Source organism: Giraffa tippelskirchi, chromosome 5, assembly GCF_054371585.1.
Source record: "Giraffa tippelskirchi isolate mGirTip1 chromosome 5, T2T-mGirTip1v1.2.pri, whole genome shotgun sequence".
NCBI lineage: Eukaryota > Metazoa > Chordata > Mammalia > Artiodactyla > Giraffidae > Giraffa > Giraffa tippelskirchi.
This window is the reverse complement of record NC_137279.1, coordinates 102,919,733-102,944,277: the sequence shown is the minus strand read 5'-3', so window position 1 is coordinate 102,944,277 and position 24,545 is coordinate 102,919,733. Positions and strand designations below refer to the sequence as shown.

The 24,545-nt window shown below is 37.5% G+C and overlaps 1 protein-coding gene across 1 annotated transcript in view; it reads right to left on the bottom strand.

Moving 5' to 3' along the window:
• Positions 1-24,545, bottom strand: part of NOTCH2 (notch receptor 2) — a 176,475-nt gene that overhangs the window by 100,494 nt on the left and 51,436 nt on the right. The window contains exon 2 of the mRNA XM_081486126.1: positions 22,772-22,853. Within this exon, the coding sequence (XP_081342252.1) occupies positions 22,772-22,853 (82 nt within the window). The remainder of the gene's footprint in view (positions 1-22,771; positions 22,854-24,545) is intronic.

The window sequence follows — 24,545 nt, the reverse complement described above, 5'->3', positions numbered from 1 at the left end:
ATATCCTGCCAATACTTGAAATTATACATTTCAAAAGTATTGTCATATTTCCATGAAACTTTGATTTCTCCGTTTTTCTAAGGCTTCCATTCACCATTAGGACTATGTTCTGAAGTCTTGTTAAACTGAATTGCTATAGTACTTATCATAGACACTCACCGTCTCCTTTCTGATAAAAAGTATGATCAATTAAAAAGCCTCAGACATCTTGTTGCTGGCTTTTCCCCCCACTTCCATCCGTCACTGTATAATAATAAGAGAACCATGGGATTCAAGACATCCTAATGTAATTTCTACCCAAAGACATAATTCTTTCTAAAATATCCCTGAAAGATGATCACAGCCTCTATGGGAATAAAAGCAGCTAAGTATGATGTCTAAGAAATAGAATTTAATAAATACTTGAAATTATCCTCTTTCTACTATTAAAAGTGCAGACACTAGAATTAGATCACCTGGATTTCAATCCCATTTACTCTGAGAGTGATCCTGAGCAAGTTATTAAACCTCCTTGTGGTAAAATAAAGTTAAAAACAGTGCCTACCTTGTAGGGTTTTAAATAATTGTAAAGCACTTAGAACAGTTATCTAGTGCATAGTAAATGCCATGCATTCGTTAAGTAAGATAAAATATTGGCTCACTACTTCAACAATAGAATTGTCTTCGGTGTGGGTAGATCTCATTGTCCAGCAGCTTTTCTTTCTGATGTCTTCAAATTCTGCCTTCCTTCCTAGGTATGTATATACCAAGAAGGATAAAATGTAAATCAATGCAAAAATTTGTAAAGAATGTTCACAGTAGCATTATTTATAATAACAAAAAGTGGAAAAAAAAAAAGTGGAAACAACCCAAACATCCAAAGCCGATGAATGGGTAAATAAAATGTGGTATATCGATACAATGAAATATTATTTGCCATAAAAAGGAATGAAGATTTGATACACACTGTGATATGTATCAAACCTTGAAAATATCATGCTAAGTGAAAGAAGCTAGACACAAAAGGCCACATATTGTATAATTTCATTTTTGTGAAAGGTCAGAACAGGCAAATCTATAGAGATAGAAAGTAGATTAGTGTTACCAGGAGCTGGGAAGAGGGGAACTGGAGAGGGACTGCTAAAGAATAGGGAGAGTCTCTGGAAGGTAGTGAAAATGTTTTGAAATTATATAATGCTGATAGTTACACTTAACTGTGGATATACTAAAAACCACTGAATTGTACATTTCAAAAGGGTCAGTTTAATAGTATATGAATTACTGTTGGTGGGACTGTAAATTGGCGCAACCATTATGGAAAACAGTATGGAGGTTCCTTAAAAAACTAACAATAGAGCAATATGATCCAGCAATCCTACTCCTTGGCATATATCCAGACAAAACTGTAATTCGAAAAGATACTTGTACTTCTGTGTTCATAGCAGCACTATTTACAATAGCAAGACATCGAAGCAACCTAAATGTCCACCAACAGATGAATGAATAAAGAAGATGTGGTATATACACACACATGATGGAATGTTACGCATAAAAGAGAATGAAATAATGCCATTTGCAGCAACATAAATGGACCTAGAGATTGTCATACTGAATGAAGTCTGAGAAAGACAAATAACACATGATATCACTTATATGTGGAATCTATTATATGATACAAATGAACTTATTTACAAAACAGAAACAGACTCACAGACGTAGAAAACAAATGAAAAGGGAAAGAGAGTGGGGAAAGGATAAATTAAGAGTGTAGAGTTCCTAGATACAAACTACTATATATAAAAATAGATAAATAATAGGTCCTACTGTGTAGCACAAGGAACTATACTCAATATCCTATAACAAACCACCAGGTAAAATATATATATATTAATATATATATATAACTGAATCACTTTGCTGTACACCAGAAACTAACACAACATTGTAAATCAACTATATACTTCAATAAAAAATTTTAATTAAAAAAATTTTAGTATGTGAGTTATATCTTATTTAAAAAAATAATTCTGCCTCCCTATAATTTCCATTTGCTGGCTATGCCTGTCCTCTAGAACAAAAAAGGAACAAGCTTCTCTTACATATGGCCCTTCAAGAATTTACAGGTAATTATTTTGTTTTGTTTTCTTTTTCCAAGATTCAATGCTTTGGACTATTCCATACTTCTTCACCATTTTAGTGGCTCTCGTATGCTTGAGATAACAATAGTAATAATAATAAGAGTTACCAACATTTTTGAAGAACTTACTATGTATTATGTATTTGCTAAGCATTTTGTTTTTATTACTCCCTCTAACAGTTATGCTATATCATTATGTCCATTCTGTATGTGAGGACCTTGAAGCTTAGAAAGACGAAGATTTCAGAGCTAGTAGACATTAGAGGCAGACCTCAAATCCAGGTATGACTCCAGAGCCCACATACTTCAAAACTGGGCTATCTGCCTACCCCCAACTAGATGATTCTAGTTCATCAAAAACCTCTTTAAAAGGTAGGACCCAAAATGGGAAAAAAAAAAAAAAACCCACACATAATACATATGTTCTTACCACTACAGCATAGAGTTGGACACTGTTGTTTCTACTATTGCTGCTTAAAGCTGTGTTCACTTTTATAAAAGTTACAAAATCCAGATTCAGTTAAAAAGTCCACACTTTTCTTTCCACATGAACTACTTTTATGCCATATTCAACCCATCCTTTATTAGTACACCATGTTTTTTTGAATGCAATAATTGGTCCTGTAATTTCTTTCTTTTCAATTCAACATGCTGAATCTTTACCCCAAGTTTCCTTTATTTAGATAACTTTACACTTTATTCATATAATCACAGAATTTCAACACTGCACCAAATCTCAGAAGTCAATTGGTCTGAACCTCTGTTGTACTGATAAGGACACCAAACTGACCTGCTGCAAGTTTGTCTATAAATCCAGAAATTTACCCTAGTTTTGGATTACCTACAACTGTATTTCTGTCTTTACCTAGTCTTCATCAAAATATAAAGCATCACTTAACTGAAAGTATTCTATGAAGTTTTACCCCTAGATTGGCTGTTATTCAGTCAGTTCTATTATCTCAACTACACCAGCATCCTATCTACACCTCTTCATTAAATTCAGGGAGAAAATTGCTCCCTGAAAGTAACCACACTACTTAAAGAATGATCCTTCTCAAGTATAATTTTGATCATGTCACTTCTCTGCTCAGAAGCTAGTTTCATTGCCCAGCCTTTCTTATGACCTATTTGTCTGCCCCACTCCTATCATCCAGCTTATTCCTTAGTGACCCATAACTTAAGCACTCCAAATTATCTCCACACTCAGATCTACTGTTCCTTATATGAAAATCTTCTATCTAATCACCAGTGAGAAGTATCACATTTTACCATCTCTAATTTATTTTCCTTTCTTCTATCCTTGTTTCAAAGATCTGTTCAAAACCTATATCCTTTATTAAGCTTTCTCCAAACCATCTCACCCATCTCTGATCTAACAGTAGTTGTATTCCATGTTATAAACTACATTATTTCTTCCAATATGGCTCTTCTTCATTAAGCCATAGTGAGGTCTTCCCTGTGTCTCTCTCAAACTGATATTTTTGTGGGGAAGAGCAAGTCTTCAGACCCTGGGGCAGGTGGCTTGAACACTATGACCACCTATGTTGCAAAATCCCCTCTCAACCTCATGTGAGGCTCTGCCTGTTAGAACACAAGGCAAGGCAACCAAAAAAAATCATCCTGGGGTACAAGATCATCCCTCACATCCCAGGGATGAATTATGGACACAGGAAGAAATTATGGACACAGGAAGAAAGGGGAGAGATGGGTAAGTGAGACAGCCAGAAATAAAGGACGCCATCTCCTAATACAGGAGACCTTTCAACTTTGCAAATCCACGTTCAACTGTAATAGGAGTACACCATATGCCTTGTTAGTCTCAGTGGGAACTGGGACTCTCCACTGAAAACAAGAGATTAAATAGCTCTCTTCTCAAGATGGCTCAAGTTGACTTTATCATCCAAGTCCCCTTACAAATCTATAGTTCTATTGAGTTACCCCAGTATCATTTTTTGGAAAATAGCCTACATCTTGAACTAAAGGTGTATGTAAAAAAACCTTCTAAAAATATAACAACAACAAAAAAAAAACAACCCCTAAAAACTGCCTTTGGTTCCTGAAACTATATGAATGCCCTCCTCTGGAGGAAATTTACAACTTATTTAAGTAGTTTTCTCAGTGACTTCCTCCTCGTGTCTTCCCTTCTCTGGCTTTGGATCTCTGAAAGAACATAGTTCACAGAGGATGCTTTGAGTACAGGGAAAGTTTTGTGGGAGGGCGCTTTTTTCCTGTAAAACAATTTCATAAACTAATCTGAACACTTTATCAGCTCCATACAGTCACGCATTTTTCTGAAAAAGTCTGCCATTTCTGACACGAAGAGGCCCACTCTTTCATTGTTACTATTCAAACACACACATGCAGAATGAAGTGAAGGGGAGGAATGAAGGGGAAAAAAGAGAGAGAAAAACAGAGGATTCTCCTAACGGAACTAGAAAACATTCCAACTGAATGGATGCCCATAAGTCCCCTCTCAATAAAACAGATGAAAACCAGACCCCAGCTCTCACATGTCACCAGCAGCCTGGATTCGTTTACATGTAGCCACTTTACAGATTTCAACGAAGCTGGGATTTGAATAGCAATTCCAATCTATCTAGCAATGGCTGTGATTCAGGATCAGTCTCCCTAGTAATACAGGACAGAAAAATTTGTTCTTTCAAGTTTCCTAAGTGAATAGCCACTCGTCTAGAGAAAGGCTTAAAATACTGTAGTAGCTTGTGTCAGCTCCAAGATGACCAAAGTTTGAGCAGGAAATAAGCCCCTTTTCCAAATAAAAGCCAGTGTTCTCTCTCCTTGTTTTCTCCACCGACCGTTCTGTATCAGCAGGGTGAGCCCAAATGGCACCCAGGGCTTCTCTGCAGCTCTGCCTTCAGCTTTTTTTTTAGTGAGGATTTGGTCATTAAAAAAGTAAAACAACAAAGCAAAACACCACCACAGAGAAGAAGAAGAAAAAGAGAGGCATGCTTTACAAAACAGCTATTTCAAAATCATGATTTTTTAAAAACTACACAGAATGTGGAACGGAGTGGGGGAGAATGTCTCATGTGGGTTGCGTCGGCCCTGCAGCTGCTCCTCATTAAAGCTCCTCTTTACTCCCTCTGGGCTGGTTTCCAGCAGAAAATTCTTTAAACAGAACTCTGCTTTCAACCCACTTTCTTCTTGCTCTAGGCCTCTCGGCCCCCCAATCCGCAGTGGCAGCCTGCCCTAGCTGAGCTCGAGAAGGGGGAGCTGTTGTTAAGGTAAATGAGGTAAGGGCAGAGGGAAAAAAAATTACAAAACCCAGAAACCAAATTAAGCATTGGTCAGTAACAAAGGTCTGCAGTCTGAAAAGGTCCCAAATCAGTCTGTTCTTTCCTGTGACCATAATGCCAGCTTAGTTTCCTGCCCCCTCCCCGTCCCTCGGGCCCCTGTTAAAGTAGATAAAAATGATTGCTAACAGCCAAAGCTAACTGTAACCAGTTAAAGTTCCTATATAATGCTTAATTCCCAAGGCTCTGGCTTACAAACTCCTAGATGCCCAAGAGTCTCCAGAATCAAGTCTAAACTCTTGGATTGGAATTCAAGAGGCCCAACCTACTAATCCAACCTCACTGTCACCCTCCTCTCAGTACCTCCAGTTGAACATCTCATCAGGTTGTCAACTTTTTGATTCTGTAACTCTGTGTGAAGGTAACCACTGGGTTATGCTAATTACTGACTTTAAAAAAATAAAAAAGGTACAGGAAGACGTCTTGCTAACTTCCTGGTAAAGAGGGAAAAAGGGAAGAGTTCTGTGATGTTGACTTCTTCTTGCCATTCCCACTCCCCTTCTCACCTCCCTTCCCCCAAAAGAGAAAGAGAAAATTAAAAAAAAGGAAATACTATAGCTTACTCAGCAAGAAGGAAAAACAAAAAGAACTAAAAAAAAAGTATTCATGTACAGAGTTAGGGCCCAGTGTTGGGCCGTCTGTGGTAAAACACACTTTCTAGGGCTTTGCTGGTTTGATGTAAAGGAAACAAAGACCAATATACAATCAATTTCTCCCTCCTCTCTCTCTTTCTTTCTCTCTCTCTCTCCTACACACACACAACTTTTTTTTTTTATCACAACTAATAAAGACTACCAAATACTGTAGGACAGCCCATTTTTCTACTATGTAAATTCAGCTTCCTGAGCAGAACATTTCTGCTTTTCTTGTAGTATTTCAGAAAATGTTAATCTTGGTTCCCACATTAGGCTGAATGCTTCCAAATTAAAAGTTTCCCACAGGAAAAGAATTTCACGGGGAATTGTGAGGCTGGGAATTATCTTCTGAAGCTCCACCTTACTTGGTTTCCATGCATTTGGGTTTTTCAACACTACCCCCCCCATATGAATAAAGCAATAAACACACACTGATTTTAATATATCTAAACCAGAAAGAAGCTGCCATGGTATACACTTCAAAACTGTTAATTCATAGCACTGTTCATCTTCATCAGAAACTATGAAATCAGTAACCACTGCAATGGGAAACCATGCTTTATTTACACAAGAATTTGCAAACACCCTTATCTTCCAGTTTATAGTCTGGGCTCATTTATCAGAGCTCAAAAGCTGAACTGAGTGCCTAGCCTCTTCAATCATCACTTGAAAGAGTGGACAAGGGTACACAAACAGCATTGGAAAACTCCTGTTGCTGCCATAACAGAAGGTGGTCTTTCCTGTCTTCTAGCATACAATCCATACCTTTACCAAATTTCACTGAATGGATCCTGAGAAAGCATCTACTTGTGATTAAAATATGGCAAACGTATTCTAAACACATGAGTTTACAAAAAGCACCCTTCAGAGTAATAGGCAAAAACAAATGAGTTAAGCCAGTTGTTCCCAAACATTGTACAGTTACTGCAAGGAGTTTGCAAATGCTTATAAATCACTCTCTAGACTATTAAATAATGTCCTGTCCATATGAAATGGCCTGTAAATGCTGTTACAGTTATTAAAATGTGAAGACATTATAAAGGGTTATTGAATTCTCAGTATATTTTGACATCATGCATTGTATACAAACAAGAGACTGAGAGCTGGCTTCTTCTCCAGACCATCACCCCTTCATTCCTTACACCCTCGCCAGGCTCGGTTTCTTTAGTTCCTAGAACACGTTCTAATGCACCTCCAGAACTTTGTACGTGCTGTTCACTCAGTCCAAACACTTTTCCCCGCCCTCTTCTCATAGTTAAGACCTAAAATTCCTTTAAGCTTCAGCTCAAATTTCATTTCCTTTGAGAAATAGGCTTGATGCCCCCTGCTGTATATTCCCATAATCCTAACATATATCATTCATTATCTTATAATATGATTATTTGTTTCTTCCCCAAGAGACCGAGAATTATTATCACTAGACTCACGGTGCCTAATACAAGAACTGGCGTACAGAAGGCATTCAACTATTCAGTGCTCATATTCTTAACCAAAGCCAAAAGGCAAAATGCAAGGGTCCATAGAATCCTTACACCTTCAAAAGGCTTTAATTATACTCAAAGTTTGGGAACCACTAGGTTGAGCTTTTTACCCAAAGGACTATCAATACTAATTAAGATTCCTGATATATACAGGACTTTTTAACCTTCACTTACCTCTAAATCATTCAAAGTGAGTCAGCCAAACCTATATGGAGTAGACTTTTTAAGTCATACTTTCTCCCCAAATAAGAACATTCTCTCCCTCTCTCTCTCTCTCTCTCACACACACACACACACACACACACATACAGAGTCTGCATTTTCTCTTGTGCTTTTGTTAATCTTTAATAAAACACTGACTACATGAACCACCAGGATCCTGAGTGATAGAACATCCTACAAAGTGGCCTCAGTAGCATAAACTGCTAGATTATTCAGACACTGAGCAGTAAAAATTAAAATTTCAGAGAAAAAAACTGAGTGTGTTTGCTTTCTGTTCTCTAACATGAGGAAATGACCACCTGTAAAATTCTGAAGTCCAAAAAATATCTAATGGCAGAAAGTTCCAAAAGCATATGATGGTTTGGCCTAAAAGGATTCCTAGTTGGAAAATAACTGTACTCAAATCATATCAAACCAAACCTGAATGCGCGAGTAGGCAGGAGAAAAACCTGCATTTTTTTGAACTTTGAGAGATAAGTTTGAAGAGAAATAAAAAATATTTCTTTGTAGATTCTGAATATGTCATTCTCCCAAAAAAATGTAATAATCACATGTATAGGTATGCAAGACCATTCAATGAATAATGTATTGAAATATATATAATACATAGAAAAATATAATTTCAAAATGTCCTGAAACACTATAAAATCCCATTTAAATGGGCTTAGACTAGAACCACAGGTAATAAAAACAATGGACAGCATGAGGAAATAAATAACAGTGCCTTGAATCCTACTTCAAGACCAAAACCACTAGTTTCCATAAAAGATAGAGCTGTAACCCAAAGCATAAAAATAATGGTTCTTGGGGGTAAAAAAAAAAACCTTAGATATTATAATGGTCTTCCAAAGGGCTATGATAGATAAACTGATATACAATATATCTATGGTATTAATATTGCCTGAGGTTGGGGTAGAGAGATTAGGGGGAAAAAACTCTAAAAATGCTCCTTTGGGGCAAGGGGGTGATAAAGATAAAAAGGTTGAGAAACACTGAGATAGCATATCCAAATAAAGTAATTTTTAGCTTAGTATCTGGCACTCATAACACTCATAAATGTTAGATGAATTAAACAGAAAAGTTTCCTACAAATGCTGCCTATATTTGTATATATTCAAACTCACATGACTTATAAAAAATTGTTCCTAAGCTTTGGAATTTCCTTCACCTACACTTGATCTGCTGTATGAAATCAAAGTTTATGCTTCCAAAGGGACAAAGCGGAAATCTTGCAAAACTAAACAGTGGTCTAATGATAAGATTTATATGCCATACATCCAGATACTATACAGATTATTTCTTTTAAAAACACAATGCTATCATTGTTTTATGTACTCTTGTATTCTTATAACAAAAACAGCAAAACCTTCAATCCCTCACTACATGGCTGATGCTGGTAGTACATGTGAAAGTCTTAGCCTAGTGGTGTCTATACTTGGAAGCATGCTCTATCAACAACTACACAGCTGGGACTGGATTTGGTTTGTTATCTGTTTTCCTCTAGATTGTAAGCTTTTGAGAACAAAGATAATTATTAAAATCATCACCATCACAATAATCACCCCCAAAAGTTTTCCACACAAAAGATAACTTTCATGAAGTTAATGACATTTCACAACACTTATTACTTTTATGACAATAAGAGAACAGTTACTGTCAAAGAAAAAAATGTGATTTTTTATTTATTTTTTAAAAACATTCTTTATTTAACAGGATCTTGGCTTTGGTGCAGACCTCCAGTGTAGATCATCTCAACTAGAAAAGTCGCATCAAATAAAAACTGATACAGGAAGATTCAGATATAATTCTTTGTTCTAATTTCAGCAACAGCTGCTTTAAGAATTCCTTTTGTATATTTAAAAAAAAAAAAGCTTAGCACAAAGAATGGTTCTTCCATATCTCATGCCATCCAAGGACATGAAGCATTTCAAATGGCTACTATACTCTAAGATAAAAGTGAGCAAATACTGCCCTGGGCAAAATCTACAGGCCACCTGTTTTTGCACCTCCAGCCCAGGGGCTAAAACTGGCTTTTACATGTTTTAGTGGTTATGTTTTAAAGAGGTATATAGGTATGTACATCATATCCTTAATTTGCTTCTTGGCCAGCAAAGCTTAAAACCTTTATCATCTGGCACTTTAAGAAAAAGTTCACTGATCCCTGATTTAAGGCAAGGACAGTATTAAAATGTACACAGGAGAGTCCCTTGGACTGCAAGATCAAACCAGTCCATCCTAAAGGAAATCAGTCCTGAATATTCATTGGAAGGACCGATGCTGAAGCTGAAGCTCCAATACATTGGCCACCTGATGCGAAGAACTGACTCCTTGGAAAAGACCCTGATGCTGGGAAAGATTGAAGGCAGGAGGAGAAGGGGACGACAGAGGATGATTGGATGGCATCACCAACTCGATGGACATAAGTTTTAGCAAGCTTTGGGAGCTGGTGATGGACAGGGAAGCCTGGCGTGCTGCAGTCCATGGGGTCGCAGAGTCAGACACGACTAAGGGACTGAACTGAACTGAGGCTAAAAACACCTTCAAAACAAGTGCTTGCAATTTAGGTTAACTTTTTGTTTATTAGAAGTCAGCCACTTTAGGAGCACTTGTTAAGAACCATGTTTAATTTCAGAAAGGCAACCCAATCATCAGAGAATCATCATTGTCAATTGTTATAACTCTGCATAATTAGAACCAATAATAATAAAAAGAACAGACATTAAGGAAAAGAATTAGAGCGTATAAACTTAATGTGGTGACTCAAGACAAAAACTACTACTTCCCTAAAAAGATGGGATCAGGCCCAAAGGGTCAAAACAAATTTTTTTAAAGCTAAAGATATTACAATGATTTGTGACCTTCCAAACCAAAGAAACTGAATATCAAATAAGAACCCTGAAAGTACACATTCAAGTTCACACAAAGTGAAGATGCATTTGCATCCTGAGAGGCACTTCACTTACTAAACGGAGGCAAGGCAAAGCCACACCTGACGTGGCTACATTCTCCTGCATCATTCTGCTTTAAAAACCCATGTCTACTGGTAGGTGAGACATACTCAGGGCATACTTGAAGACAGATAGGTAGGTAGGTAGATATGTAATGAGTCGGTTTCTTATCTGAAAGAGAATAAAAATGTAGCTAGTATATTATTTTACAAAAACTCTCATCGGAGACTTGAGCATGTTCTCAGAGCTTTTGATTGAGTGGCTCCCCACAGACCTTTCCTCTAGATCAAGCCCTGGTTCTTCCACTAGGTGTGAATCTTGAAAAAGCCACTTTACTTCTCTGAGCCTCAGTCTCCTCATGTATTAAAAGAAGATGCTAGGCCAAATAACCTCTAATATTGCCTTTAACTCTAAAATTGTATGATTCCATTTAGGTATGTTCTACAGCCCCTGTGGATAATTAATATCCTTTAGGAGGATTAAAGACCTACTTTAGGAGGAACTCAAAAGAATTTCCACATTGTTTTGTTTCGTGGAATATTAAAAAATAAAATGTATAGCTAGAGTTAAATTCTTGGTCTTTCAAGCTGCCTCATAAAGGCCCTAAGTTGTTTGTTTTTAATTCTGCTTTTCTCTCTCTTCCCCTTCTCTGTTTTCACCCTGAACAGCAGTCCCTTGAGAGTTGGTACCAAGAATGAAAAGAAATAGTGCTGAATCTTTAGGTCACCTAATGGGGGCTGAGAAACAGCTTTTAGTCCCACTCTACATTCCAATCAGTTATGTAATACAGGACAAGTCACTTGGCCACGTTAAGCCTTGGGTTCCTCATCTTATAAAACAAGATGAGTGGGAAAGGTGCTTGACAAAATCCCTTCCACCTCCTGAATTTGATGACTCTACAATTTTGGCTTTTGAATTTCTTCAGCAATACTGCCTGAGAATGCAATGATGCTTGCTGATGGTAATGCTTGGGGTCAGTGGTTATTTATGTCTTGACCATCAACCCACTCTAAGCAGGGACTCCCTGGGGCAAGAACTGTGCATGTGTCTCTTCTTTTACATTCTTCATGCTACCTAACTCTCATCCTTCTAAGCACACAGACAATTCAATACACACTTGTATAAAGGAACTGTTGCACAACCCACACTTTCAGCTAACCCCTTGCAGGAAGCATAAGGAACCAAAGAATAAGCAAAAGAGAAAGAGCGATATATTTAAACAAGATATGGAGAATAAAGAGGAACTGTGAACCTAAAAGGGAAAGAAAGGCCTCTTCCCCAAATCATATGGCCAACATGAAAGCCTGTTTTCCTCAGCACAGAATAGTGGTAGACACTGCAGTCCCTTTCTTTATGGACTCTGATCCACTGACAAATCACACAAGACTAAAAATGACTGTGTGCGTCTCAGAAGAGATGCACCAAATTTAAGCTTGCAGGGAATCAACCACTTAATTAAATTCATTCATTTTTCCAGACATAATTTTTATACATCATCTCAACACAGCATAAGTACCTATCTTACTCATTTCCTCAGCTCATAATGCTCTCATTAATTTTCATAAAATTTAGGAAAGAATAGGTGATGTCCCATAATTAGAGAGTATGCTTCTCTAAAAACTAATTATAAACTCTGATTGTCAGTGTCAGCCTTTGCCTAGGAGGAAATGAGTCAACTTTTCATTAGTAATCAAGTTCTGTCCATTTTCTAATAGTGACCCAGAAATTCAAGGCCATGAGTTTTAACAATATGAGACAGAGAATGAGACACCACAAATATTACTTACAAATGCAGCTAAGAGGAAAATTAAAGTCAAAAAGGTTCCTGAGGTACTTTTCAGGCTGAGTGAGATTTCAGAAGGGGCAAGTTGCCCAGTAAAATCATTCCTTAAGGAGATGTCTCTGGCTTACACAATAACCACTAGCATTTCAAAATTTTAAAGGGACAGGCGGTTAAATGGCCAAGTCGCTGCCATGGTCTTGGCAAAGGAATCATAACCACTATCAAATGTTTTCCACACAGAATAGGCATCCCTGGTTTATTCTATATAATTGAGGGTTTGGATTTGTACTATATAATCAGAGTAAACAAGCAGAAAAGGACATGAGCTAATTTGGGGTAACCAGAGATGTGTCTAACAGATGCTTGCTTACTCTGGATCCCTGAAATAAACTGGATCAGGACAATGATATGCTGGACAGAAGAGATCTGAGGTTGGGATGCCTCAGATCAAGAATGCACTATGCCTTATATGAAGACTGATCCTGCTCCTGATATCTCTGTTTTTCCATCACTCCTCCTAACCCAACCCTTTTTTTTTTCTTGCCTCAGAGATTTAGAATTCTGAGTTTCCCTGTAAACAATGTCCAAAAGCCTACCTGGCCACTCTGTTCTGGAAGCAGCACAAGACTCAACAGTCAAGGCCAAAAGGCAGAGGGAAGGAGAGATGATTGCTCCCAGCTGCCCCCTCTTCTTTGTCCTTGGTCTCCCCCCTCATCCCTTAATCCAGACAGCCTATCTCAGGCATTCAAGCCAACATGTGCTAAAGGAATGATTTTTCAAATCAGTTAGCTGTCATTGTGAAACAGATTAAAAATCCACAAGCTAGTTGAGCAAAACCTCACACAAACTGAAGTACAGACAGAGAACACCCACGATGTAAAAAAAAAAAAAAAGTTTTAAAACTATGTCATTAAGGAAAAAACAGTGACAATATTGGTAATGATTATTTCAGTTAATCATAGCTTTTTCTAGTTGCCTCAGTCTCCCTACTTCCATCCTTCTGCCTATCCATTTCCTAAGACATAGTCAATATTCTCAGATTTATTCTCAGATTATAAGTGAATCACAAAAAATTCTCTGATTTTAGTCTTCCATCCCATAGCAGTCATTCCCTTGTCTCAATCTCCACAGTTCATATACATACATATATATGTGTGTATATATATATATGTATGTATGTGTATGCCTCATCTCCCCAATAAGATGGCAAGACATCAGAGAACTGTCACCATGTCTTATGCAAAAGAGACACAACATTCATTAGCAGACACTCCTGAGGTATCTGTATAGATACCACAAGTATCTATAAATACTTGTGAATAAGAAAGTCAGACAGCACAGGCCTCCTCAGCCTTTACGTTTGATCACAATAGCCTGCACAGTGCTTAATCACAGTAGCCAGTTCAATAAACACCAGTTTGATGAAAATTAAACTTTTCTTTGAAGAGGGCTATGGACTGAGTGCACCCCTTCAAAATCCTTATATTGAAATCCTCATCCCCAATGTGATGTTATTTGCAGCTGGGGACTTTGGGAAATAACTCAGCAGATGAAGTCAAGAGGGTGGGGTCCTCATGAGGGGATTAGTGCCCTTAAAAGGAGTCAAAGGGACCAGAACTTTCTCTTCCCACCATGTGAAGATATAGTGAGAAGCTGGCTGGCTACAAAGCAGGAAGAAAGTCCTCACAGGGAATTGAGGAAGCCAGCACCTTGATCGTGGACTTCTCAGCCTCCAGAACCATGAGAAATAAATGTCTGTTGGTTAAGCTACCTGGTCTTTGGTAGTCTGTCATAGCAGCCTGAGTTGACTAAGACAAACAGCGATGATCCTAAAGTGTCTTAGAGTCTGCCTTTCAGTGTTGAGGATACAAGACTATACACATAGTACCTGTTGGAAGGTAGCCTGAATCCACATAGACTCCGAGCACTAAATGCTACTATTCTACAGAAGGTTTATCAGCTTCTTTTCTCATTAACACCTACTTTCTCCTCAAACTTATGTAAAGAAAAAAAAAAAAATGGATATAACATTCCACTTGGATATGTATCCTGAGTAATGCCATCTGTTATTTAAATGACGCCTTTATTATTCTTTGCTTTCACTTTCCATAAAGGCCTCTTTATTTGGATCCAAGTAGAAGATTGTTTAGGAGAAGAACATTTTAAACAGAAGGTAACTGCATTAATAACAGAAGACTGAAGGCATCAGTATGAGAGTCAGTTATACATTTTCAGACACAGAGGATGAAGTGCTAGTGAAGATTACCAATGATGAGTGAATAGGGTATAGAAAACTTCAGGACGCCCCAGAGAAATTGTAAATGACATTGAGATGTAAAACAAAACACAACTTAAAAACTATGAAAACAAAACACATAATATACACACACACATACATTCACACAATGAGGGGATGGGGGTGGAGGAAACACTAAACTCCATTCCTAGCTACAGAATTCCTAGCTCAGGATGCTAAGAAGGAGGCTTAATGAAAAGCTTCACCATGCCCACATATTTAAGCTAGCTTAACAGAGAAAAAAGTACTTGGAAATTTTTAGATAATTACATTTTTATCACATTCTGACTTCCTCAAACCCTTTGTATTCAATCTTGCTAGCCTTGACAAAAGACAGATAGCCAAAATTTTAAATGAAGGATTTAATTAAGTTACTCCAGATCATGAAAGAGAAATATTTCTCATCCTGCTTAGTCAAAAGAAAAGGGGGATAAAGGAATTACTACATGAAATTAATGGTGCTGACATGACACAATGGAACAATGAGAAAGAAACTTTACTTAGGATTACGGTTAACCTGTGTAATGGGGACTGTGTTGAAAGAAGCCTAGCTAAATTCCTAACAATTTGTGCCAGGTTTGCAGGCCAAGATTAGTTGGTTTAACTTACTGGCAATGACCCAAGACAGGCAAAAGGATACAAGCAGAGCCTAAGAACCACCTTTTTCTACTTCTCCACCTAACACTGAAGTTTGTAAAGTTTCTAACCTAAAGAATAAAGATCAGTTGAACAGAACACAGGAATTCTGCTATTACATATTAATAAGGAGCTATTAATCAATTTTTCATACTTCATGAAAAATTCCTTAGGGACACAACATATTTGTTAAAGAATTTTTTCAAGGACATAAACGTTAATAAGAACAACAGCTTAGAAATGGTTCTGTTGAAAGGTCCAGAACCCAAGTCCTAAACAAAGAAAGCCTCACAGGACATACATCTATATGTCTATAACTCACACTGCAAGTATAAGGCTGTGCATTTAACAATTTGTGATTCCTGTGCTGGCAGCATCATTTATCAGAAGTGGTAGAATTTAACCTGTCTCAATTTCACAGCTGCATAAAATCTGTCTGGACTTGCTCATCTTCCATTAGGAAAAAAGGGAGAAGTTTCAAGGTTTTAAGTTTAATTTTTTCTACTAAAAAGCATGTTAGCACACAATATCCTCTACCGCCACCTTCACTGTTCTCTTCTTATATTTCATCTGCATTAACTGCACTGAGCTCTCATGGTCAAGGCCACTTCTCAGAAATGCAGCATTAGCCAAGCCTGGCCCATGTATTCAGGTGGCAAAAAACTTCATATGGGTTTTTCCATAAGATGGTACAGAAAAACCCTAACAAAATTTTGGCCAACCCAATATTATGAGCTACCCAAGCTTACCTATGTCTCTACTTTAAAATTAAAGGAAACTATATAGAATTTTAATCATAATCCTGATTTGAAAGTACCTTTCACGCACTTTCAAATGTTTCAGAAGATCCTGTTTAAACTACCACTTTAAAATAGGTAATTTTGTCCCATTTTACTGATAAGCAAACTGAGACTCAGAGAAACAGTACATTTTCAAAGAGCACACCTCAGGTCAGATACTTAAAGAGTTATGTGATATTGGGCAAAATATTTAACCTCTCTGAGTTTTCATATACTCACTGGTAAAACAGGGATATTAAAATTATCTACCTTACATGAGGAGGCTTCCCAGGTGACTCAGTGGTAAAGAATCCACCTGCCAATGCAGGACACACAGGAGACGCAGATTCAATCCCTGGGCCTGGAAGATTCCCTAGAAGACGGAATGGCAACCCACTCCAGTATTCTTGCCTGGAGAATTCCATGGACAGAGAAGACTGGGGGGCTACAGCCCATGGGGTCATGGAGTCAGACACAACTGAGCGACTGAGCATGCTCAATCTTACCTGAGGACTAGAAAAATACACGTAAAGAGCTTAATTGAGCACAGAGGCTAATACGTAATAAATGCTCAATAAATGTTAGCTAGTATAATACTCTTCAACTTGCCAAAGATCTAATTACTGACAGTACCTGGGGCTCAACTTCAAGTCTGTCTGACATGAAAACTTGTCCTTTCCATGTCACCAAACAGAGCTCTTTCAAATGTGTTACTTTACTCACCAGTGCCAGACTAACAATACAGGAGCCTGGAGCAAAAGGAAAAAAAAAAATCAACAGTACTGATTTCATCTTTTTTTTAAAATGTGCATATTTTAATGATAATTTTTGCATTAATTTTGAACTATTGCCTTCAAATATTTATCAAGATTGAAGGAACCTTGCTGGCAAAACCAGTTTCAGCAGGAAAAGAGAAAGCGATTTAATAGTTGATATTTTTCCCAGTGCCTTTCTTTGATCTGATACTGCCCCTGAACAGCACTAAGTGCACCAGCAAGGTGAGTCAAAGTGGAAAATGTTGAGTCAGGCATGACTTTTGAAAATGCCTTCTAGGGCAATACCACCACAACACACTGGTGATGCATCCTATACTATAAGTCAGGCTCTAGAATATTTTGAGTACCTGTATTCCCAGTCGCTCAGTCATGTCCGACTCTTTGCAACACTATGGACTGTAGCCCACCAGGTTCCTCTATCCATGGGATTATTCTGGCAAGAATACTGGAGTGGGTTGCTATTTCCTTCTCTCAAGAGGATGAAGAAGGCAATGGCTCTGGTTTTCTTGGATGGCTTTTGGAGGCCTGGACCACCAACACTACTTCCTAATACTGACAAGGAAAACTGTTAGTTGTTTAAGTTTAATGTTTCTTAGCATAAATAGATAAATTTTAGGTGAAATGTGACAATTATGTTTTATAACATTTTTTATTTATAATAATTTACTTTAAAATGTTTCTACTTAGATACTTTGGCAAAAAGTAGACATTCTCAAAAGGAATCAACCATTCACAGAAGCTATACAACTCATGGTGACTTTCTATTGTTTCACAAATACTGTGCTAGTTACCTCTTAAGTGGTATATAGAAAACTTTGAAAGACTCCTAAAATTTTATTTTTTACTGTTAAAAATAATGGCAGAGCTGTTGTTCAGTGTCTAAGTCGTGTCTGACATTTTGCAACCCCATGGACTCCAGCAGGCTAGGGTCCCCGGTCCTTCACTATCTCCCAGAGTTTGCTCAGATTCATGTCAATAGAGTCAGTAATGCTATGTAACCATCTCATCCTCTGCTGCCCCCTTCTCCTTTTGACTTCAATCCTTCCCACCATCAGGGTCTTTTCCAATGAGTAAGCCCTTCACATCTGGTGGCCAAAGTATTGAAGCTTCAGCTTCAGCATCAGTCCTTCCAATGAAATAATGGCAGAGTAACTTAGATCAATTCTCTCATTTATAATAATTATAAACTTCAGACAAAATATTAAAAGGTATCAGAGAGCAATCAAAGCAGGCAGAAACTAGAAGGGATATGAGCCTCAAAGGAAAAAACAAACTACATATATGAAACCTGCACTTATATACCTTTTTCCCTGAAGGTATTCCCCAGTTCATGAAGCACAAGTGAATGGAAGTCCTTTAAGAGCTAAGGAGTCAAAGGTATCTGGAACTGTCAAAATTCCTCTGAAAACTGAGGAAGAGAAATCCTGGACCAGACAGAACCAGTTTTGTAACCAGACATGTTACAAAACATGTCATGTAACTCCACAACAAGATGATATGAGGAACACAACAGAAAGCAAGAGCTGGAAGGCTGAAAAGCTGAGCATGGTTCTGGGGAGTCAGAGGTTTGAATTCAAGTTCTACCAAATTAGAGGGCCTTGAGATACATCCCAGTATGTGGTGAACACCTCATGCTTTCCACTGAATTCACTGAAGGGTCATACCTTGGGAATAAGGACTGTATCCAGACTCCAAGTCTGGACTAAGAAACACCATCAGACTAAGAGCAAAACAGACCCATCATACCAGAACCTAAATACAAGCCTCCATAGCATCAAGCTGATCTTCCAGTAACACTCTTTAGTAGAAGATAAATTTTAAAACACATCACTTGCAACATCCAGAAAACAATAAAAACTACCTTAAACATGAAGTAAAGGGAAATTGAAAGAGCTGTTGACAGAAATACACCCAAAGACAGCCCATATGCTAAAAACTGGCAGACAAGGACTTTAAATAACTATGATAAACGTGTCCTTAAAAAGACACATTTTGTGAATTTTGCAAATTGTAACCTCACCCACCCCCAACACTCTAGTGAACTTGAGTTGCCCACGAGTTTTAATCAAAGCGGGATTTGGAATGGTTTATATTTGAAAGCCTGAGAAAACAACTTGAAAGTGATTAATGACAGCCAAACTTAATTATATATTTACACCTCCCAGTAGGACAAGGGAGAGAATGAAATGTCTTACCTCTGTGTAGTGAGAGGGCTTTATTAAGAGCTGACAACAACTATTTAGGAGCAATAATTGAGTTTTATGCAAGATTACACAGGTTCTTCTTGTCTGGCTCCCAATCTAATCACAGACTGATAGACTACTTAGCAGTTAGAAAAAAACAGTTGAGCTGTGTACAAAACTAACCTTGTCCTCATCTGTCAATGTGATCTTATCAAGGATTTCAATAATTTCCATAAACAATCATTATAATTTAGCTAAGTCAATAACATTATGCTCTTTAAAGAGACAGTCAGTTGCCTTCTACTTTAAAACATTTTCCATTAACTCCCACCCACTCACCCCAGTAAAAGAAATTTGGCCTCAGCTCTCTTTCCTTAATCCACTAAGCAATCTCATGAATAAAAAGACAGTCATTAAGTCCTGTATATCTGATGTGATTTTTATAAATGTGATTTTTACGAATCTTCTAAGTGTTCTAATATTCATATACCATTTTGTGAAAATAATATTTACTGAACAAGCTGAAGTAACTTCTTTCCCTAGGGAAAAAAAAGAAAAGTGGTGAAGATATACTGAAAGGTCTGCTAAGTAAATGTTATTTTTACTTAAATTTTGCTTAACATTCTGTGGATGTTGGCTGGCGTGCCACTGTAGGATGAGTGACCTGGCATCCCTGATATTGTTCTTGCTTTCCCTGTGTCCACTTATGTTGATTCTGCTACTCCTAAAGATGCTAATATTACTTTTACTGAAGTAGAGAAACAATCACTTTTTACAAGCTTTGTTATCCACATTGGTCTCCCCAGAAGATGGTCTTGCCCATTCTTCCCCTTTCTCTGCTTTTCACTAGAAGGTTGTTTCCCTCACAACAGGGTTGGAAGTCATTTGAGGGATGTCTAGGACTATATCTAGAACTATATCCATAAGCAATCCACCCCATCAATAATTAACAAGTATTCAGCAACAGAATTCTGGCAGCTCCATTTTTGTCAATCACAAAGTGAGTCCCCTGTTTCCTAGCAATGCTTCTTCCGAAAACTCAGGGCAACTTTGTCTCTCTCACCTTGGTTGGAGAGCCTCAGACTCACAGATCTGTTTTCTCTCCCAAAATGACCCTTAGTGTCCATTCCTGGTATGTGCTCAGAGTTTAGTCTCCTCTAGAATCTTCTCTCCCCATGTCAGACCACAAATATGTAGGCTAACACTTGGAACGTATTTGAAATTCTCCCTACATAAGTCACCAAGTTGAATTATCTCTAAATAGAACTAAATTGCCTCTCTGTATGGCACCAACATCCTGAATACTACATGAAGCAAACAAAATTCTCAGAGGAAAGGTCCAGTCTCTACTTATTTAAGACAAATAGACTTAAAAACATGTGAGATGTATAGAAAGAGTAACATGGAAACTTACATTACCATATGTAGATAGATAAAATAGATAGATAGATGTAAAATAGATAGCCAATGGGAATTTGCTGTATGGCTCAGAAAACTCAAACAGGGGCTCTGTTTCAATCTAGAGGGGTGGGATGGGGTGGGAAATGGGAGGGATGTTCAAAAGGGAGGGGACATATGTATACCTATGGCTGATTCATGTCGAGGTTTGACAGAAAACAACAAAATTCTGTAAAGCAATTATCCTTCAATAAATAAATAAATAAACGAGTGAATGATAATACCTACTGAGCATCTTTTGGTTCAAGAAACATACTGCTGGGCACTAACTACATACCAGACTGAAAATGCACAAGACCAGGACCTCTCATACTCTAGTGGGAGAAACAAACATTATCAACAAATGATCATAATATAATGGGTTAACTACCACAAGATAGCTAAATAATAGAATGAGGCAAGTAACTAAGACACCAGATGCCAAAAAGAGACTAAACAAGATTTCAGTGGCCAATTCTAACGTATTAAGTTCCTTTCCTTATTATCTCCAGTTGTGTTTCCATTCTTAGAGGAGACTACATCACATGTTTTTGGTTGGATTTTTTTCCCAGCTAGAAAAACTAAGTGAACAGCTTATAATCAGCTACATAAAAAATTTCATTTCCAATGTTATCTTTATTCCAATCCAAATAACCTATTGTTAAGCTTTACTGTCATCACAGCTTAAAATATTTTCACTTTGGTGAAGAAAATTTTTTCTGACTTGGAAAAATTCTTGTTCATAACATTAAAGAACATAAATCCTGGTGTCAGAATAGACTTGATTGGAACAAATGTAATTATTACAGTTAAGTTATTCAGCTAAATATCCAGAAAAGAAACAAAAACTATGTTGGATAAACTCACTTAAAATGCTTATCAAGCAAATACTTCTAACAAAGCAAAGAACAAATACACTCCACAAAAAGAATTAAAGAAGATAAATGTTGTGTTACCAAATCTTATTTTCTATTAAAAAATAGAATGGATACATGTTCCTATCAAAAATTTTCAATTGAGGTAGAAGCGGGGGAAATTATCCATAGGAAACCTAGAGAAGCAATTTAAAATATTACCTCACAGGCTTCCTCAAACAAAAAGTATGGCTACACTTCATGATCAGACAGGAAGAAAAGAAACACTCTTGAGAACTAGCCTATACTCCCTAGTCCTATTCCTCATCCTAATTCTTCTCTAGCGTGGCTAGTGTGTGCATGCTCAGCTATGTCCAACTCTTTGCAACCCCATGAACTGTAGCCCGCCAGGCTCCTCGGTCCATGGAATTTTCCAGGCAAGAAATACTGGAGTGGGCTGCCATTTCCTAACCCTAACCCTTACTCTTTTAAATCCATATAATGACCTTCACCCACAGCCCCTGTTCCCTACTCCATCTCTACAGGCATGTGTGCATTTTCTTCTCTCACAGACTCTCCTTCAGAATTGGATATTTGACATTAGGAAAAAAAAACTGTTACATTGGTTTTAATATTTATTTATGGTAGGCAGAATTAAAGTTAACATGCATTTGGTCTGACTTAAAAACAAGATCAGAGCTAACACATTGACAATTGATTCTAATCTGAAAACTGCAATTTTCTTAACTGAAAGATTTCTTAACTTAACAATTAAACTGAAAAATGTTAAAGAACATACTCTCTGGGCTTCCCTGATGGTTCAGTGGGAAAAGAATCTGCCTGCAATGCAAGAAACACAGGAGACGTGGGTTTGATCCTTGGGTCAGGAAGATCTCCTGGAGGAGGAAATGGCAACCCACTCCAGTACTCTTGCCTGGAAAATCCCATGGACAGAGGGGCTTGGTGGGCTACAGTCCAAAGGGTCACAAAGAGTCAGACATGACTAAGCGAACACACACACACAGACACACACACACACACACACACACACACACACACACACACACACACACACAAGTTACTCACTGAAAGTCTTTATCGTGATGAAATAGATAAGGGTAAGACAGTAAGTTCTTACTAACCATTTATCTGACATCCAAATCCTCATCTTCCAAAAAACTATATCAGAAAAGTTAGTGAACCAGTAACATTTTACAGAAGTATTAAGTATAGGATAGTAGAGCCAAATTTTGCCCAATTTCCTACTGAGGAAAAATAAGATATATGAAAAAAAAAAAACAGAGAAAAACTTACTTGCAGTATCCTGTACCATTGTGGTAGGTAACACATATTCCTTCATTTACACAGGGCTCATAGCCATCCCGACATTGCAATGCTAAAAATAAAAACAAATGCACATTAGAAAAAAGTCACTAATCTTAACCCTTAGACATTAAAGAAACATCCAATTCAGGTCATCTTTTGATATTTTGGCTTCTGGGGTCATAGTAGAAAAGCTCATCCCAAGAGTCTCTTCCCATAGTAACTGCTCTCTGGTCTTGAATAGCATTCTTAATTCTCTGTGCTTCTATCTCTCTAGGCTGCTACAACCCTTTTCCAATGATACTAAGAAAATTAAAGTTATGCTACCCAATCCATGATATACCACAAGCATCTTGGGATTTGGATACTTAAGATAAGCAATGTAAGGATTCATCAGCGAGTATTCAGGAAGACCGTAGATACTAGGTCACCATGATATCAATGAATACTTAAGCCTTCATGTGAAGTTTCAAAACAGGCCACTTCAAGAAGTAACCAGAAACATCAATAATATTCATTCAATAAACTATATTTGAGAGCCTAATGTGTACCAGATGCTGTATTAGGATCCAAAAGAAAAGGCAGAAATAGAAAACATAGAGAAATAAATAAAACATAATCTCTAACTAACTTCAAGGGGCTCACACAAAGAATGGGAGTAGACCATGAATAGAGCTTGTAGAGGAGGGGGGATATCTAAGTAAAGAAAATGAAAAGTTAATTTTATATATATATAAATAAAATAATAATTCTCAAATTCTTGAATCCTCATTCCTGTAGTAAAAAGGCACTTCACCATCCTAATTCCCTCCCAAAAGAGACTGCTCAGAAATAAACAGCAATAGTAGAAACTTTCATTGAGTTCAGCAGAAAGCGGAGGAAGTCTACCCAAAGGCTGCCACTTGTTTGCTGGATAGTTACAATACCTTGATCGTTTAGCTTTTAGAGTTAGAATTTTCATCACCAAAATGCTTATCAAGAATCCCAGTAACAATTAGAAAGGCAAGACAGAAAGAAACCTTGTCAAACAATAAAAACCAAAATTGAAGTCCATGAAACATTTTCTGGAAGATTATGAAGATATTCATCTCCTAGGATGGTTCACGTGAAAATACCTGAAAGCAAAATTGAGAAGGCCCTGGTTTTGAGTTTCCTCTGTGCCTTTGACTGTGTGGATCACAATAAACTGTGGAAAATTCTGAAAGAGATGGGAATACCAGACCACCTGACCTGCCTCTTGAGAAACCTGTATGCAGGTCAGGAAGCAACAGTTAGAACTGGACATGGAACAACAGACTGGTTCCAAATAGGAAAAGGCTGTATATTGTCACCCTGCTTATCTAACTTATATGCAGAGCACATCATGAGAAACGCTGGGCTGGAGGAAGTACAAGCTGGAATCAAGATTGCTGGGAGAAATATCAATAACCTCAGATATGCAGATGACACCACCCTTATGGCAGAAAGTGAAGAACTAAAGAGCCTCTTGATGAAAGTGAAAGATGAGAGTGAAAAAGTTGGCTTAAAGCTCAACATTCAGAAAACTAAGATCATGGCATCTGGTCCCATCACTTCATGGCAGATAGATGGGCAAACAGTGGAAACAGTGGCTGACTTTGTTTTTCTGGGCTCCAAAATCACTGCTGATGGTGATTGCAGCCATGAAATTAAAAGACGCTTACTCCTTGGAAGGAAAGTTATGACCAACCTAGACAGCATATTAAAAAGCAGAGACATTACTTTGTCAACAAAGGTCCATCTAGTC